Raw genomic sequence first — 20,059 nt, forward strand, 5'->3', positions numbered from 1 at the left:
ACTGTGACTGCTTCAGCTATTAGATGTAAAATCACATTTATGTGCCTTTTAGCAAGGGTAAAGGTATCTAAAGTATATGTACTTTTTTATTGGCCTTATTCACATTTGACTTTGTTTTTATCTTTTCTCACCACTTCTAACTCATTCTCTTCTGTTATATATCCTTATATACTTCCTTAAGATCTTTTTTAGAACAAATGTGAATGTGTGAATAAATGAAAATTAATTGTTGCATTATATGCCACCAAAAAGGAAATGTGGGAGGTAGCATGAATTTTTAACAACTAAGCTAAGGGTTAAAATATCATCTTGAACCACAAATTTATATATATATGTGTGTGTGTGTGAATATATGTGCGTATATACATATGTATATATAAATACATGAGTATATATATATTTAATTTATATATATACCTGACTGCCTCCGAGTTCCTACAACTCTATATCATTTGTTCAGCAGTATCCAGTGAGTATCCACTGTGTGTCAGGTGCTGTTCTAGGCACTTGATGACAACAGTTAATAAAACAAAGAATTGTTTTAGGGATCATGTTCTGAGGGAGCATGCATTCTAGTGGAGAGATCCTGAAAAAAATAAGCATGTAGTAGGTTAGTAGAATATACAGTGTATCAGAAGACAGTATGTACTGCAGAAAAAACAAAGTCAAGCAGGATAAGGGAGATTGGTGAAGGAAATGCATGTGTGTTGGGAAGTGGTGGTTGCAACATTAAATAAAGGGGTCTGGATGGGCTATATTGAGATGACGACGTTCAACAGAGACTTGAAGGAGGTGAGGGTGTGAGTTATGGCTCAGATGGTAAAGAATCCGCCTGCAATGCGGGAGGCCTGGGTTTGATCCCTGGGTTAGGAGATTCCCTGGAGAAGGTCATGCTAACCCACTCCAGTATTCTTGCCTGGAGAATCCCCTTGGACAGAGGAGCCTGGTGGGCTACTGTCCATGGGGTTGCGAAGAGTTGGACACCACCGAGTGACTAAGTGCAGCACAGCACTGAAGGAAGAGCCATCCCATCAGGGGGAACAGAAAGCAAAGGTCTTGATGTAGGAGTGTCCTGGCTTGTTTAAGGAGTAGCTGGGCAGCCAGCATGCAATTGACTGAATGAGAAACATGCTGGGAAACAAGGTCAGAGAGTCGATTGAGGTGGGAGGCAAATCTCATCTAGTTTTGCAGATGGTTATTAGGCAATGTGCTTAGTCGCTCAGTCGTGTCTGACTCTTTGTGCCCCCACAGCCTGTATGGGCTGCTCTGTCCATGAGGATTCTCCAGGCAAGAATACTGGGGTGGGTTGCCATGCCCTCCTCCAAGGATTAGTACATGAGCTTTCTCTGAGTGAAAGGTACCATTGCAGGATTTCAAGCCTAAGAGTAGAATGATTTGACTTACATTTTAAAAGGATCTCTCTGGCCATTAGAGTATAACTTTCCAGAGAGTTGATAATTATTTCTGCAATTTTAGGTATGTTACAGCTAATACTGACACCGAAGAACAGAGTTTTCCAGTCCCTAAGGAGTTTAACACTCATGTGGAGGAATTAAATTTAGATGCCCTTATTCAGAGGGCTGATAATTTACGAGTGAATGAGTCCAGAAAAGTGGAGAGTTTTGAGCTGCTTTGTGACCACAAAGAAAAGGTAAGATATATGTGATAATAACCTGTTTGTAAAGTTTTAATTTTTATTTAATCTACTTTTCCATTCATGTTATGACCACAGCAATTGTGTCACAGTTTACAAAAGCTAAATGACTGGTGTAAATTTTTTTATAATATTACTAAAATTTTTTTGAAAGTAAATAAAAAAGTTTATTCAAAAAACTAAGATCATGGCATTCAGTCCCATCCCTTCGTGGCATATAGATGGGGAAAAAGTGGAAACAGTGATAGATCATGAAAATGAAAGACGCTTGCTCCTTGGAAGAAAAGGTATGATAAACCTAGCCAGCATATTAAAAAGCTGAGACATCACTTTGCTGACAAAAGTCCATACAGTCAAAGCTATTGTTTTTACAGTAGTCATGTATAGATGTGAGAGTTGGGCTATAAAGAAAACTGAACATTGAGGAACTGATGCTTTCAAACTTGTGGTGCTCAAGAAAACTCTTGAGAGTCCCTTGGACAGCAAGGAGATCAAATCAGTCAATCCTAAAGTAAATCAACCCTGAATATTCATTGGAGGGACTGATGCTGAAGCTGAGGCTCCAATATGTATTTTGGCTACCTAATGGGAAAAGCTGACTCACTGGAAAAAACCCTGATATTGGAAAAGATTGAAGGAAGGAGGAGAAGAGGGCAACAGAGGATGAGATGGTTGGATGGCATCATCGACACAATGGACATGAATTTGTGCAAATTCCTGGAGATAGTAGAGAACAGAGGAACCTGGCGTGCTGCAGTCCCGTGGAGTAGCAAAGGGTTAACCTGGAGTCAGACACGGCAACAACAACAAAGGGTTTATTAGGCTCAAAGGTCATAAAAATGAGAACCAGAGATCTGGTTGATTATACAGATTGACATTGATTTTATCAATTTGATGTATTTCTTAAATATTGTATAACAGATAAAGGACAAGACATACTGCTTCTCGAGGGAGGAAAAGCTACACTTTAGTCTCACTATCTTTCAGTTATTAATATAACAGCCATTAGTATTTTACTGTATTTCTACTGGTAATCATTTTTCAGTGTTTAATGTTGGACTGAATTGACAAAGCTCATCCTTCCCACCACCACCACCACCAAAGGGAAAAAAAGGATTTTGCAGTATCACAAAGATCAGTAAATCTTCTTTCCCATGAGAAATTTAAGGCTAACTTTTGAGGATTTAGAAACTCTAAACACACGAACTCAAAGTTTTTAAATTTCTAGAGTTGTGCTTTAGGTAATTTAGGTAAAAAAAAATGTGATTGCTCTTTTGAATATATATACTCTCTAATAACTTACAGATATTATCTGAAATGCCCATTGAGGCATCATATTGATAGTAGATAAGTTAGAAAGGAAAGCAAGGAGAGGATGCTACCACCCAGAGAGAATTTATAAGTTCTAACACCCGTCAGTTTTCTCTTCATAGGTGTGGAGCTGGTGTCTGCATAATATTCATTGGTTTCTAAGACCCAAATGTAAACTACCTTAGATCACATTTTATAGCCATGAATATTTGAATTTAAAGTGTGATATGCACATGAATACAGTCATTTCTAAGTACCAGTTTAGCTACCTAATTTTTTAAAATGTTGCAGTAGTTTAGTCACATTACTAAGTTTATCTAATGGGCAGTTCTGTGTGTTCAGTTTAGAGATGAAATAGAGTTTATTTGGCGATTTGCTCGTGCTTATGGTGACATGTATGAGCTATCTACAAATATACAAGAAAAGAAGCATTATGCTAATATTGGTAAGTATTTTGTGAATATTAATTATTCTCAGGTAGTAATCATTATTATAGTAAACCATGAATGAATTTTTAGATAAAAGTATATGGTCTCTAACGGAGAAGGCAATGGCACCCCACTCCAGTACTCTTGCCTGGAAAATCCCATGGACGGAGGAGCCTGGTAGGCTGCAGTCCATGGGGTCGCTAGGAGTCGGACACAACTGAGCGACTTCACTTTCACTTTCCACTTTCGTGCACTGGAGAAGGCAGTGGCACCCCACTCCAGTGTTCTTGCCTGGAAAATCCCATGGACAGAGGATCCTGGTAGGCTGCAGTCCATGGGGTCGCAACGAGTTGGACACGACTGAGCAACTTCACTTTCACTTTTCACTTTCATGCATTGAAGAAGGAAATGGCAACCCACTCCAGTGTTCTTGCCGGGAGAATTTCAGAGACGAGGGAGCCTGTCTGGGCTGCCATCTGTGGGGTCGCACAGAGTCGGACACCACTGAAGCCACTTAGCAGCAGCAGCAGCAGCAGCAGCAGCATATGGTCTCTAAAAATATTTGAGCATATTAGAATAGGCAACTGAAAAACTCAAATTCCAGCTTTCAAAAATTATAAAATCATAGGAAGATGATACATTAAGTGGTAATAATTTGAGAAGCAATAATAATAGTAGTCTTTCACCAAAATTAAAATAACCCTTCTTACTTCCTATAACATAGAACTCCAGGTACCACAAAGAAATAACTACTCAGACTTTAATGTTTTTTTCAAAATTTATCTCAGTAAAACAAGATAAGCCTTGAGTTGACAATTGTTTAAGCAGAGTGATGGGTCCATGATTGTTCATTATATCATCCTGTTTTCTAAAGTAACAACAAAAGAATAACAGCCAGAATGCAAATGATTTGACAAGATCAATACAGAGACAGGCAATTGTAATTCAGTGCATAGGTAATAACCGCCTGGCAGAGAATCCAGGAGCCAGGAAATTGGAGACTTGGAGTTGAAGGGCATGGGCACTCAGTATGAAAGAGGAAGAGTTTGCAGACTCTTCCTCCTCATGACAGTATATTTGAATTTGTTATGTGGAGGGAAGATTGGATCCCTAGAGAGTACAAAATTCTTTCCTAACCTGCTAACTGTGGTGTCCCATTTCTGCAGTACATCTGTTGAAGTCCTATGACTGATCACACTTGTCTTGCAAATCAAATATGAATCATATCTAAAAGAACATATTTGTAACTTTCAGGATTAAATGATGGACACAAATAGACCACAAAATAATTTTTTTAAGGGAAATAGGTTTCTTTTCAGGCTGAAGCTGCATCAGTGCGGGTACAAAACCAGTATGTATACTACCCGGCTCCCTTTTACATTCTCAGAGCGATGGAATCGCCTCTATTTTAGGCTTACGGCAGTGCCCTCAAAGCTATTTTTGTTCACTTGGTAATGTAGGTAAGATGTTGATTTCGTTTTTAATGTTTTTACATTAAAAATATTTACGTTTTCAAGCACTCATTATCAAATTATTAACTCTTCTAATATATGCCCACAATGTAATATCAGTTGTCATTTTAAAAGACTGCTTTTTAATTTTTTCCAATTTATGTAGATTTCTACACTGCGTAGTTCTCTTAATGGAGAGAGCTATAGAATACCACCTTAACAAATAGGAGAATGATTTTAGAATAAAAGATCTTTATTTATAAAGATTATCTAAACTACTTATTTAGAAGAGCATTTTTCAGATCATTGGATCACATCATTGCTCTTCAAGCAAAAGAAAATTAGAGCAGAGAAAAGGAGAGTGTATAAAATAAAACAGCAGCTTTTTGAGAAAGATTTTGAGAATGTGGTTTAGACAAACCTCTATCCAGAAATTAACAGATTATTAAAAGTTATTCTAAAATGAAGTAAAATTATTTAAGGGAATTATTTATGCACTGAGTGTGTTCACTATCATGAATGATTAGATAAGAGCTTCTCTGGGACACCTTCCCTTACCCCTTTAGATAGAGTTGCTCTCTCCATTCTCTGCTATGCTCTTTTTAACCTTGTATTTATCTTTATACATAATTTTTTTGTTTATATACCTGCTGCCTACTGAACAGTGAATTCTTAGAGGTCAAGAATTGTGTTTTATTTGACTTTTTATTCCCAGGGGCCCACACAATATGTCATTTAGAAAATACTCAGTAAATGTTGGTTGAGTTAATTATAAAGCAATGTCTATTAATAATGATAGAATGACTTCTTTTGCGTTTGGTTAACTCACTTAGTCCAGTGAGTCTGGGCTTGAATGTGCATCAGAACCGCTAAAGGCCGGTTAATGCAGATAGCTGTGTCTCAGAGGTTATGATCAAGCAAGTCTTCCATGTGGCCCCAAATTTGCTTTTCTAACAAGATTCTAGGTAATGCCTTCTGGTATTGGGACCATACTTTTGGGAACTACTGACTTAATTCAATAATTTACCTCCGGCCAACTCACATGAAGGTACCAAACTGTAAGTACGTTTATCTTTCAGGAAAGACATTAGGTGAAAAAGCTATTATGAGAGCACCCAAGAATGGATATTGTCATCTATGGTAAGTACATAAAATTTATGCAGTAATTGTTCTTGTTCTGTTTATTCTCATGTATTTTTCAGTACGTATATTTTAAATGTTTTTAAGGTAAACTTTCATTGAATATTTCATAACTGAATCTACCAAGTCCAATAACTTTGAATATGACAAATTCTAATTAAATTATATTTGTTTAAGATTTTATTTGGAAACAAATGCTAAAATGGTGCCATGTTTCTAAATGAAATGTAAGGAGAATGCTTCAAAGAATAAAAGCACATCAGCCATTATACCTTGATGACAAGGTATATACATTCCATAAGTGAAAGAAAAGCCATTTCTAATATAAGAAAACTCAAACAAAGAAAATTTAATTAGTTAGATGGTTGTAGGTGGGCATCCTTGGGACAAAAAATTTATTCTTGAGAGTATTGTTTTGATTTGGATCCTTTATATATTTAGAATTATAAAACACAAGAATAAATATATTGCTTTTAATTAATACTTCATTTTACTCACAGTTGCATTTTTGCAACATTTCTCAGTTCCTTAATTATTTTTTCTCCCCAGCAATATAGGTATGTTAGGTGCGAGTAATAAATTTATCTATGACCCTTCTCTCAGACCTAGGTTTTCAGAAATCCACACCTCTTTGGGATTATTTTATTATTCTGAGATGCTTTAGGCAAAATCTCTCTTAAAATGGCTTCTCTTCTGCAGGTCCACGTTTATTCTCCAGGAAATTCGTATTTCCTCCGATTCAAAATTGCAATCCATTTTCTCAAAGCAGACCTGTTTCTTTATATTGCCACCAGCAGAGGGAGCACCACTCACAAACTCTGATTTGAAAATTCCCTGGGCAGGAATCAACATTTTTTATGTCCCCCAAACACTAAAGGACAAACTCTAAGGGACATGCCAAAATAAGAGCAAATCTTTTGAAGCTGCCATCACATGGCTTAAAATGAGATACAAGTCTACCGCATTCCCTCTCCCATGAGAAGGTGGGACAAGACTCCCAAGTACCCTAGCAATTCTATTTGCAGAAATCGCCACCCCGCCACCCCCCGCCCCCCGCCACACACCGCCCCCCCCCCCGCCCCCCGCCATCCAGCTCTCTTCTGCTACAGAGAATTCTTTGCCTTCTCTTAGCTTCCTCTTTCTCTGGTGTCCTCTGCCTTGTCCTATGTGTTGTGTGTGCTTATTCGCTCAGTCGTGTCTGACTGTTTGCAACCCCATGGACTGTAGCCCACCAGGCTCCTCTGTCCATGGGGATTCTCCAGGCAAGAACACTAGAGTGGGTTGCCATGCCCTCCTCCAGAACATCTTCCCAACCCAGGGATCGAACCCAGGTCTCCCGCACTGGGGGTAGATTCTTTGCTGTCTGAACCACCAGGGAAGCCCTCCTTCTCCCATACATGCATCTGTGTCAGTGAAGAATCACATTAAAAAAGGTACATTTGATGTTAATCCTCAACTTGAGGACACTTATCAGTGTGAACTTCCAAATTTCCATACAAGAACCATCCTGAATCTTCCCTGAAGGCATCATAAACACTTCAAAATTCACTGTGTGAGGACACATTATGCTTAACTCTTCCTTAGTGTATTTCCCAGCCTGTCTTCCACTAATCTGGCAACTTCTTCTTTGTTCATCTATTTTCACTTTTGCTGTGTGTGTGCATGTGTGCAAAGTCGATTTAGTCATGGCCAACTCTTTGCCACCCTATGGATTGTAGGCCACCAGGCTCCTCTGTCCATGGGATTCTCCAGGCAAGGATACTGCAGTGGGTTGCCATGCCCTCTTCCAGAGGATCTTTCTGAGCCAGGAATCAAACCCATGCCTCCTGCAGCTCCTGCATTGCAGGTGGATTTTTTACCACTGAGCCACTAGGGAAGCCCTTTTGTTGTGTACTCACTGCCTTATTTGGGCTTCCCCAGTGGCTCAGCGGAGAAGGCAATGGCACCCCACTCCAGTACTCTTGCGTGGAAAATCCCATGGACAGAGGAGCCTGGTAGGCTGCAGTCCATGGGGTTTCGAAGAGTCGGACATGACTGAGCGACTTCACTTTCACTTTTCACTTTCATGCATTGGAGAAGGAAATGGCAACCCACTCCAGTGTTCTTGCCTGGAGAATCCCAGGGACAGGGGAGCCTGGTGGGCTGCCATCTATGGGGTTGCACAGAGTCTGACACAACTGACGTGACTTAGCAGCAGCAGCAGTGGCTCAGTGGTAAAGAATCTGCCTACAAAGCAGGAGCTACAGGGCACACAGGTTGGATCCCTGGGTCGGGAAGATCCCCTGGAGGTGACTCACTCTAGTATTCTTGCCTGGAGAATCCCCATAGACAAAGGAGCCTGGCAGGCTACAGCCCATGGGGTCACAAAAAGTTGAACATGACTAAAGCGACTTAGCTCGCATGCAACTGCCTTATTTATAACCGTGATATTTGACCATGAGGGAAATCTTGTCCATATGCACACAGAAACACACAGAGTACTGATCGATTTGTGTTTCACATTGTTTTTTTATTCCGTATAACTTTTTAATTAAAAAACAGTTCAAATCTGGTAAGTTAATAAAATTTAATAAGTTCAAAAGTCAATTTTATCTTAATTTTTAGAATTTATTATGATGTACCTACTAGATTTAAGAATTCTCATTCAATTAAATTTAGTAATAGAGGTTTAGGCTGATGGAAAAGAAAAATTAAAACTTTGATTTGAGAAGCAATGGGTGAAATTTAGGTTGACTGATTCCATAGTCAATTGTAATAAAATATCATGAAAATGTCTTATTGTGCTGGAATTTTTCTCAATGTGTTAAGACTTTTTCTCATTCATTGAGCATAAATGACAGACCATGGCCTCCAGGCCAAATGCAACTGCCTGCTTTTGTAAATAAAACTTTATTGGAGCACAGCCATCCCTGTGCATTTGTACATAGCACTGATGTTGAATAGTTGTAACAGAGTCTGATCCCACAACCTAAAATGTTTACTACCTAACCCTGAAGCGAAAGTTTGTTGACCCATGGTTTACAGGGTGCTGTGATGCTTTATAAGCCTTCAGTCTGAAATAAAAGAGCAATCATTAGAAATAATTTCACTGATATCAAGGGAATAATTGAAAAATAAATGTTATTTTAAAAACTTGTTTTTCATCTTCATATTTTCCAAGTGAAATTGCCTTGTATCTCTAAAGCTACATAAGCCTTCTGTAAAATTCTATTGTTTTTGTTGTACCAGTCTAAAATACTTCTAGAATCAAGAGAGCAAAATTACCAATGGATCCGCAGTTTGTTAGCAATCAGGCCTGACCTTAATTATAAATAATGCCTTACATATTCATTGTGCTCTACTGTTCACAAATTATATCCACATGCATGTTTTGCAGAACAACCTGTTTCCGTTTTATGGAAAGTGTAAGCAAGGCAGTCTGTGTGTGTCGTGTTTGTGTGTGGGGGCTGGTATATGTGTGTGCCATGTGGTGTTGTGATTAGTAACCAAGAGTCACACGATAACTGGGGAAAATAAAAGCCAGATCTTATATTTGTATATACTCACTATTTCATCTTTTACATTACTTTTCCTCTGCTTTTTCACAGTATAAATAGCATTGGCACTAAATCAAAAGTGCTTCTTGGAGTTGATTTAATAGTTGCTTACTAGTTGTTGAGACAGGGCTGCTTGTCAATTATTAAAATATTTGCTATACATGCAAAGAAAATACAGAATTTTTGTTAAAGCAAATATAGTTAGAACAACCTCTAGATGGAGGTCATAGACCATATTGTATATAGTTTCTTACTTGTTCCCATCAACCTAAGAGTTTACAAAGTAAAATTTTAAATTACATTTTTCAAGACAAACAGTATCAAAAAGAACAACATGTAGATATAGGTGAGATTGATTGCCAGAAAAGAAATGATGATTCTTTTGGGAAAAGTGGTCAGGTGAACTTTGAATTTATGGTTTGTAAGAAGATAAATAATACTTTAAAGAAACAGACTTTAAAAAAAAGTGAGACTCTGGTGACAGATTATTTTATAAGGGAAAATGCACATATTTCATGTTATGGTTTTCATAAGTCATGTTTTTTTCCTTTTTTCCCCTTCACTTAGAGTAACTTGTAAAGAATGTGCTGAAAGAACTCTGTAAAAGCTAGATCAGATGTGCATAAGCTTTTCTGATATTTCAGAAAACAGATGATTTATTCCACCACTATAGATCAATGAACATAGAATCTTTTCCTTTGACTCCAGCATGAATAGTTGATTTGGTTTTCTGTGAATGATGAAGTTCAAGTAGATCCAACATAGATTTTTCTAAAAATGTGACATCATCTGTTTTTTCTTTGCTAATGAATAGAGTAGGGAAATTAAGCTAATTATCTGGATTTAAGGAAAGCATGAAGACAAGTTCACCTGTAATCTTCTTGGAGACGATGTTAAAATACAGGCAAGATTCTGGGTTACCTGTGCTGTGAGAATGGTTTGAGCCTCAATTATTCAACAGAATATCTGTTGACAATATCATTATCCTATCATTCCAGATCTGAATCTTAGACACTAGTGTGTTCAGTCATTTGTTTCAGTGAGTGAAGATGTGGAAGGTATTCTTATAAAGGTTGCAGCTGGCACAAAATTAGGAGAAACAGGATGGATGATGGATGACAGGAGTAATTAAAAGCTTTTCACATATGGAAAAGAGATACTAAAAAAGATGTGAATTAACAGGGATAAATATGAAAGGAGGGATGGAGAGAAAAATGTCAAAATTCAAGGACATGAGGGAAAAACAGATGGAAATTAGAAGGGAGCATGAGTGTAGTTAACAATAATGTATTAATATTGGTTCATTATAAAATTTTTCAATATCGTATATCAATATTGCTACAGTTTTGATGGGCTTCCCAGGTGGCTTAGTGGTAAAGAATGTGCCTGCCAATGCAGGAGATGCAGGTTCAATCCCTAGGTTGGGAAGATCCCCTGGAGAAGGAAATGGTAACCCAATCCGGTGTTCTTGCCTGGGAAATCCCATGGACAGAGGAGCTTGATGGACTACAGTCCATGCGGTCGCAAAAGAGTCAGGCATGACTGAGTGACTAAATAACAACACTTATGATAAATGGATTATAGCAATTTAAGATACTATTTAAATATAGTAATTTAAATAATATCTCCTAATATAGGTAAGTTCTCAGCTCACCTTTAATAGGTTGCTTTTGTCATAACTCTTGCTTTTACTGTTAGGATGTTATTGATTTTCCAGTGAAAATTAAGAGGTCAAAAAAGTTATAACTGAAAAGTGGCCATTTTATTGGTTGTGCATAAGTTTTTGTGAATTGTGTGATCTTCTGTGTCCAGGAATGGTCTGACTATTCCAAATTAAGAAAATTGTTCTCTTCAACTTCTTATTTGAACGTTCATATGCATATTCACAGAACCAATAAGCTAAATAACACCCAAAATTGCATTTTCCACTTCAGTTATGACAATGTAAGTGAAAACTAGGACCTACTTTTGAAATACTGATATTTAGGTAAATGAATATTTTGCCTCAGACAGAAAAACTCTAAATACTTTTGTACAGAAATAGTCTGAATGTAAAAAGTAATATATGCCCAATTTTTAGAGGAAGCAGTTTGCTGAACAAATATTGTATCCAATTTACAGTCAAGTAATTATTGATGTAAATTTTATATTCCTAATGGAAAAAAAGTAAAGAATTCATGAGATGCAATATTGTAGTAGTGTGTTTCCAATGAAGGATTGAAGGGCATGGGGAATTTTTGAAAAAACATAGTCTAAAATTATCTTTGATTTTAGTATTTTTTAAAAATTTTTATTAGTTTTTGTTTTTAGTGATGATATTTATTTTAATTTTCAAATGACATTAAAGGGAACCGTGAACTTTTTATTTTTATGAAAAAGAAATAGGAATCCGTTGACACAGTATATTTTTCAGTTTAATACTTTAAATTTGATTAGACTTTCCTGAGAGTCTCTTAGTGACTTTGATGTTGATTGTGATAGCAGCAGCTCATCTTTCTTGAAACTCACTCGTGCTGGGCACTATTCTAAGCAATTACATTTTAGATATTTTACCCTCAGCACTTACACAAGATAAAAGGTGTTAGTATCCCAAGTTATAGATGAGGAAACTGGCTTCATGTTTATGTCAAGTATTTATTATTTTTAGGGTCCTTGCATCTATATGAATACTTTTGTTAAATATTAATGAATAGTTTAGATATATTTTTTAAATGTTAAATTTCATGCTATTTCATTAAAAGTTTACACAGTATCCACTGTTTTTATCCTTTTCAGGTATGCAGTTTTGTGTGGCTATGTATCTGAGTTTGAGGGCTTACAAAACAAAATTAACTATGGATATCGCTTCAAGGTATTTCTTGATATTAAAAATGTTCTAATGTAGCTTGTTAATGTTCCATTAAAAAGTATAAATCAAATTATTCAACAAATTTATCTCTAGGAATTCATCTTTTTTACTTAAATGAAATGTCAGTTTTTAAAAGTACTGTGCCAAAAAGAATCAAGCTCTTTGGTTGATTAAAAATTATTATTATTATTATAGAACCTGAAAGAAGTCACAAAGTAGATGAGTATTGTTTTTCTAAAGGCAAAGTCTTAGCCTTTTGGTCATGAGCTCACCTACATCATAAACATGGCTGGAATTAATTCATTAACATTTTCTACAAATTAATTTGTTAGGAGGGGTAGAATTCAATGTAGGGCTTAAATTTGCCATGATAGATGAGTAAAATGAGTAATAAGCATACTCGTTATTTATAATGTGCCTATAGTTATAGTCACAGTGGTTACAGGACTGGAAAAGATCAATTTTCATTCCAATCCAAGAAGTGCAATGCCAAAGAATGTTCAAGCTACCATACAGTTGCACTCATTTCACATGCTAGCAAAGTTATGTTTAGACTCCTTCAATTTAGGCTTCAGCAGTACGTGAACCGAGAACTCCCAGATGTACAAGCTGGGTTTCAAAGAGGCAGAGGAACCAGAGACCGAATTGCCAACATTTGTTACGTTTTGGAGAAAGCAAGGGAGATCCAGAAAAATATCTACTTCTGCTTCATTGACTGTGCTAAAAGCTTTGACTGTGTGGTTCAGCAACTGGAAAGTTTTCAAAGAGATGGGAGTGCCAGACCACCTTACCTGTCTCCTGAGAAACCTGTTTGTGGGTCAAGAAGCAACAGTTAGAATTGGACATGGAATAACTGACTGGTTCAAAATTGGGAAAGGAGTACATCAAGACTGTATATTGTCACCCTGCTTATTTAACTTCTTTGTAAAGTCATCATGTGTAATACTGGACTGGATGAATCACAAGCTGGAATCAAGATTTCTGGGAGAAATATCCACAAGCTCAGATATGATGATACTGCTCTAATGAAAGTGAAGAGAATCTAAAGAGCCTCTTGATAAGGGTGAAATAGGAGAGTGAAAAAGCTGGCTTGAAACTCACCATTCAAAAAACTAAGATCATGGCATCCGATCTCATTACTTCATGGCAAATAGATGGGGAAAAAATGGAAACAGTGACAGATTTTATTTTCTTGGGCTCTAAATGCAGATGGGCTCTAGATTGGCTCTAAATGGGCTCACTGCAGATGGTGACTGCAGCCATGAAATGAAAAGATGCTTGCTTCTTGGAAGAAAAGCTAAGACAAACCCAGACAGCATATTAAAAAGCAGACACCACACTGCCAGCAAAGGTCTGTATAGGCAAAGCTGTGGTTTTTCCAGTAGTCATGTGTGGTTGTGAGAATTGGACCATAAAGAAGGCTGAGTGCTGAAGAACTGATACTTTTGAATTGCGGTGTTGGAAAAGACTCTTGAGAGTCTCTTGAACTGCAAGGAGATCCAGCCGGCCAATCCTAAATGAGATCAAACCTGACTATTCACTGGAAGGGCTGATGCTGGAGCTGAAGCTCCAGTACTTTGGCTACCCGATGCGAAGAACTGACTCACTGGAAAAGCCTCTGATGCCTGGCAAGATTGAAGGGAAAAGGAGAAGAGGGCAGCCCAGGATAAGATGGTTAGATAGCGTCACTAACTCAATGGACATGAATTTGAGCAAACTCCAGGAGACGGTGTAGGACAGAGGAGCCTGGCACGCTATAGTCCATGGGTCACAAAGCATAGATATGACTTAGCAACTGAACAGCAACAGTAAATAGTTATAGTCACTCAGTAAATAACCCCTCAGGGTCAATAATTGTAAGGATGGGCAAAGAGTTCTTTGTTTTCCAGCTCCCTATAACCATTTGACAATGTTAAGTGGGTAGATTCCTCTATCACCTAGTTCTGCTCTTCTTTTTCTCCATTATACCCACATCATTTGACAATCAGTAAGTATTAGGTAGGCAAGTCATGGGCAGACAAAAATGCGACTTGGATGTTTTCTCTTTTTAAAGTGACATCCTCTGTAGCCTTATTAAATCATAATCACACTTCTAGTTGTGAGCATTTTGATGATTGGATTATTGATAAGCTTAGTTCTATTAATGATAAAGGAAGAAGCAACATCATAAAGTCCCTTTGAAATTGTTAGGCAGAGTTCCATTCAGCACTGCCTGAAACTTGGGAGATGAAATTTTTTTTTTAAATTTTCTTTCAGGAACATCTAGATAAAGCAATCGAATTTTTACCTGAAGAACCCTTTTTGTATTACCTCAAAGGAAGATACTGTTACGCTGTAAGTTGAATGCTTCTATCTGTAAATCTTATTTGAATATACTATGATTATATGATAGATTTTCAGTGGCTTACTCTTGTTTTATGTAGTGCCTGCTATGGAGAAAATTGTGAAATCAGTACATATTTTATGAGTTTATAAATTTAACATGTTATATAAATATATGTTGCATTACATATAATATGCTCGGTTGCTTTAGTTGTGTCTGACTCTTTTGCGACACCATGCCCTGTAGCCCATCAGGCTCCTTTGTCCATGGGATTCTCAAGGCAAGAATACTGGAGTGGGTTGCCATGCCCTCCTCCAGGAGATCTTCCTGACTCAGGAATTGAACCCACATCTCCTGAATCACCTGCATTGCTGGCGATTCTAAACTGCTGAGCTAGTAGGAAGGGCCACATACGCTGTTTGATTTTATCAATGTATATGTCCTTTTTCTTTACTGCCTTTCCCTTTTCCCTAGAAGTAGTCACAGTGCTTCCCTTTATATGTGCTTTCTCAGATGGTGATCAGCCACCTACACCCGTGTACCCTAGATTGATGCACTGCTCTCTGTTTTGTGAGAGGATTTTTTCACATATCCGAATTTACTGAGCATAAATTATGTGCTCACTGGCCAGAAGGTACATAAAAAACCATCCTTATCTTCAAGGAACTTAATTTAGACGGGCACCTAATATGTATAGAAATAAATCAAAGCAGCTGGTAAGTCTGAGACCCAGTGTGTTAAATGACACTCATCTACAGAAAGTTAACAAAATGTGAAAGTATATCTTAACAGCTGCATTAAAAATTGCCCCAAAGAGAAATGCTATTTCTGAATGAGAAAATTGGGGTAGGCAGAAGAAGCAGCTTTTTTTAATTGTGGCTTATAGAGGATTAGAGATAAGGCAGGAGGTTTTACTTTTAATCAGCACCTGCTGTGTATGTCACGTGTGCATTTTATACTTTATATTTCTTATCACATTTCATCCTTTTAAGAGTAAGGAGTTTCTATTATGCCAGTTTTAAATATTTTAAAAAAAATAGTGTCATGACGGTAAGGGACTCCCCTGACTTAAAAATCGGTGACCCAGACTCATAGGAGCCTGGAGCTAGAATGTACACTATTGGATTAGGCTTAAAAAAAAAAAAAAAAAAAAAACCAAAAACCCAAGAAGGAAAATTTAATTCCAAATGGAACCTGATCTTCATGCCACAGACAAATGGCAGAAGCTAATGCTAATCCTCCCTGGAGGACTGTACCTTCACACACAAACCTTAGAACATTCTTACAGAGTTGAGCTCATATCATACTCAAAAATAACAGAGTACATACAAGGAAACAAGCCATCATAAATGGCAGTCAACAGAACAGACAAACAGAAAGAATAGAGGTACATCTGAAAGGACTTCAGATTTTGCAAACATGGAATACAGAGTTTTAAACAGCTATCTATGTATTGTGTTCCTAAAAATAAAATGAATTAGGGGAAAATGGATAAGGAGCATGAGATTACAAAAGTGATCAGGTAGATATGAAAAAGATGGAACAATTTTTGATATATCTATGTATATCAAAAATACTAGAGTGAGTAGCTGTCCCTTTCTCTAGGGGATCTTCCCAACCCAGGGATCAGATCCAGGTCTCTTGCACTGCAGGTGGATTCCTTACCATCTGAGCCACGAGGGAAGCCCAAGAGTACTGGAGTGGGTAGCCTACCCTTTCTCCAGGGGATCTTCCCAACCCAGGAGTCAAACCAGGGTCTCCTGCATTGCAGGAGGATTCTTTACCAGCTGAGCTACCAGGGAAGCCCCATATAATGTGTTCCTAAAAATAAAATGAATCAGGGGAAAATGGATAAAGAACATGAGACTACAAAAATGATCAGGTAGATATGAAAAAAAGAAACAATTCTTATGTATATTTTTGTATATAACATTTTTATATATAATTGTATATACAGTTTTTTATATACATTACCATATGTAAAATAGATAGCTAGTGGGAAATTGCTGTATAGAATAGGCAGCTCAATCCAGTGCTCTGTGAGCCAGATGGGTGGGATGGGGGTGAGGGAGTGGGAGGGAGGTTCAGGAGGGAGTGGATACATGTATACATATGGCTGATTCACATTGTTGAAAGGCAAAAACCAATACAACATTGTAAAGCAATTATCCTCCAATTAAAAAATAGATTTTAAAAAGAAGTATATTATTTGTGATTAAAAGAAAATTCAGTGGAAGGATTTAGTAGTAGATTGGAGAAGGAAATGGCAACCCACTCCAGTGTTCTTGCCTGGAGAATCCCAGGGACGGGGGAGCCTGGTAGGCTGCCGTCTATGGGGTCGCATAGAGCCGGACACGACTGAAGCGACTTAGCAGCAGCATAACCCAGTAGATCCTGACATCCTCCCCTAGCTCTGCTCTTGCAATGATGCGCCCTCTTCTGGCTGATTCAGGGATGGCGACCCCTGGGGTCTGAGGAGTTGAAACAGTGAAAAAGCAGTGAAAAGGCAACGGATGGAATGGAAGAACATATTTTCAAATCATATTCTTGGTATATATCGTATACTTGGGGCTTCCCTGGTGGCTCAGCTGGTAAAGAACTCGCCTGCCAATGCAGAAGACACAAGAGACGCGGGTTCCATCCCTGGGTCTGGAAGATCCTCTGAAGAAGGAAATGGCAACCCACTCCAGTGTTCTTGCCTGGAGAATCCCAGGGACGGGGGAGCCTGGTAGGCTGCCGTCTATGAGGTCGCACAGAGCCAGACACGACTGAAGCGACTTAGCAGCAGCAGGCACTGCTAAAGAGAGAATTAACGACCTTTAGGATAAATCTGAAAACATTGCCAGGAAGCAGCACAGAGGAACAGACAAAATATGAAGGGAAAATCAAAAGACACGGAAGGGACGTAAGGACACTACATAGTGGTGGATTTCCACCCCCTCTCATGATAATAGAACAAGAGACAAAAAAAGTGCTAGTAAGTATCTGAAACATTGATTGGAGCCTCACATTTAATAATTTTGATCTAATAAACATAGATGAAAACATGTATCTAGCCAAAGAGGACATACATTTTTCAAGCGTATGCAGGATGTTTACAAAATTGACCATACATGAGATCATGAAACAAGTCAGAATTGATATCATATAGCTTTTCTGATCATAAAGCAATTATATCAGTATTAGAAATTCAGAAGCAAAACATTAATCTTAAAAACCATTAATTTTGAATTAGAAATAATAGGAAATGATAAATAAGGAGATGCCATTTTATTCCCATTTGATAAAACTTTATTAATATGAGATGTTTCAAAAATATGGAGTAACAGAAATTCTTACACTGTTGTGGGGGCACAAATTGATAGAACCATCTTAGAAACAATTGGGTATTATCTCTTGAATTTGATTGCTTGTTTACTATATGACACTGGTACCTACCCTATAGAAACTCTTGCAAATGTGCATTAGAAGGATATATAAGAATGGTTACTGTAGCAGCCTTGTTTCTGAGAGCGAAAAAATGGAAAAAGACCCAAATGTCCACTGAAAAAAAGAGTGCGTGAAAAATCACTGATGTACGTTTAAATGATGGACTGTCTTGGAGTTGTTTAAATGACTGAACTTCAATTACTCTAGATGAACTCTTAAAACCTATAATGTTAAGAGAAAACAACAAGTCAAAGAAGGAGATGAACAAGATATCTTCTTTTTCTTGTTCAAAAAAGAAAAAAGAAGCATAGCAATAAAGTAACATTATGTAGGAAAGCCAGGGAATAGTTCTGGGGGGATAGTATTACTTTTGAAGTATGGTCGACTTACAGTTATTATCTTAGTTTCAGGAGTAGAACGTGGTGAATGCAGTTTTTATAGATTGTGCGTGTGTGCTCAGTTGGTTCGTGTCAGACTCCTTGTGATGCCATGGACTGTGGCCCACCAGGGTCTTCTGTCCATAGGATTTCCCAGGCAAGAATTCTGGAGTGGGTTATCATGCCCTCCTCCAGGGGATCTTCCTGACCTGGGGATTTAGCCAGAGTCTCTTACATCTCCTGCATTGGTAGACAAGTTCTTTACCACTAGTGCTACCTGGGAAGCTGCTGGTATGGATTATACTACATTTAAAGTTATAAAATATTGACTGTATCCCCTGTGCTATATGGTGTATCCTTATAGCTTACATATGTTAATAGTTACATAATATCAATAGTTCATACCTCCTTTTTTTTAAACTGAGCTATAGTTGACATACAATATTATGTAAGCTTCAGATGTACAACATAGTATTTCACACTGCTTAAAGGTTACATTCCATTTGAAGTTATTTTAAAATATTTATAGAATAATTTTTAAAAATGGCTACCTTCTTAAAGGAAGTCAGTCCTGAATATTCATTGGAAGGACTGATGCTGAAGGTGAAACTCCAATACTTTGGCCACCTGGTGCGAAGAGCTGACTCATTGGAAAAGACCCTGATGCTGGGAAGATTGAAGGCAGGAGGAGAAGGGGCCGACAGGGGATGAGATGGTTGGATGGCATCACCAACTCAATGGACATGAGTTTGAGTAAACTCCAGGAGTTGGTGATGGACGGGGAGGCCTGGCGTGCTGCAGTCCATGGGGTTGCAAAGAGTCAGACACGACTGAGTGACTGAACTGAACTGAATTGAATGGCTACCTCAGAGGCCTGGCATGCTACATTCCATAGGGTAGCAAAGAGCCGGACACGACTGGGCAACAAAACAACAGCTACCTAGAACCCTTGAAAATGGCATTGAGAAGGAAGGCACTCGATGGGGTTATGGAGAGCATAGTTCTCCTTTTAAGTACTCATTTCTGAATCCCTTTAATCTTTTATATTATATATTTACTATTCATGTTTGTTAAAAGTGAAAAAATTTAAAAAGAAGCAAAAAACAAATGACAATATGAGATTTAATTTTGGTGGTTGTTGCTTTTTAAAAAATTCCCCTGAATTACAAATGCATACACCGGGCCCTCACAGCACACTCCTTCTGGATTGAGGAACCTTGGCCTGTTTACATTTCTGAGCTGCTGTGATCTGGTCAGGTTGGGAGCATGGCAAAGGCAGAGTCCTGTAGCTGCTGTATTCTGTACAAGGAAATGCTGTTCATCATCTCACAATCAAGAATCACGTGAACAAACAGGACCAGCATCATTCCCCACCCCTACCCGCTCTGCCTTTCTTTGGACACAAGCCTGCTTAAGAGTATTTCAGATTGGTTTGGTAACCAGTGCTTTTAGAGCTCATGGTTTGTTAGAATTATGAAAAAGGAAGGCAAGATACTAATACCATAAGGTTATATCTCTCGTGTATATAACATGGATATATATTTATATATATTATATTGTAT

General features: G+C 37.8%; 1 protein-coding gene across 9 annotated transcripts in view; it reads left to right on the forward strand.

Annotated features, from left to right (window-relative positions):
• Window positions 1–20,059, forward strand: part of RMDN2 (regulator of microtubule dynamics 2) — a 76,930-nt gene that overhangs the window by 23,788 nt on the left and 33,083 nt on the right. For all 9 annotated transcript variants that reach the window (NM_001352124.1, XM_059891090.1, NM_001040508.2 and 6 more), the window contains 5 exon segments: window positions 1,477–1,651; window positions 3,308–3,410; window positions 5,924–5,984; window positions 12,296–12,371; window positions 14,625–14,702. In NM_001352124.1, coding sequence (NP_001339053.1) covers window positions 1,477–1,651; window positions 3,308–3,410; window positions 5,924–5,984; window positions 12,296–12,371; window positions 14,625–14,702 — 493 coding nt within the window.

Source organism: Bos taurus, chromosome 11, assembly GCF_002263795.3.
Source record: "Bos taurus isolate L1 Dominette 01449 registration number 42190680 breed Hereford chromosome 11, ARS-UCD2.0, whole genome shotgun sequence".
NCBI classification, from domain to species: domain Eukaryota; kingdom Metazoa; phylum Chordata; class Mammalia; order Artiodactyla; family Bovidae; genus Bos; species Bos taurus.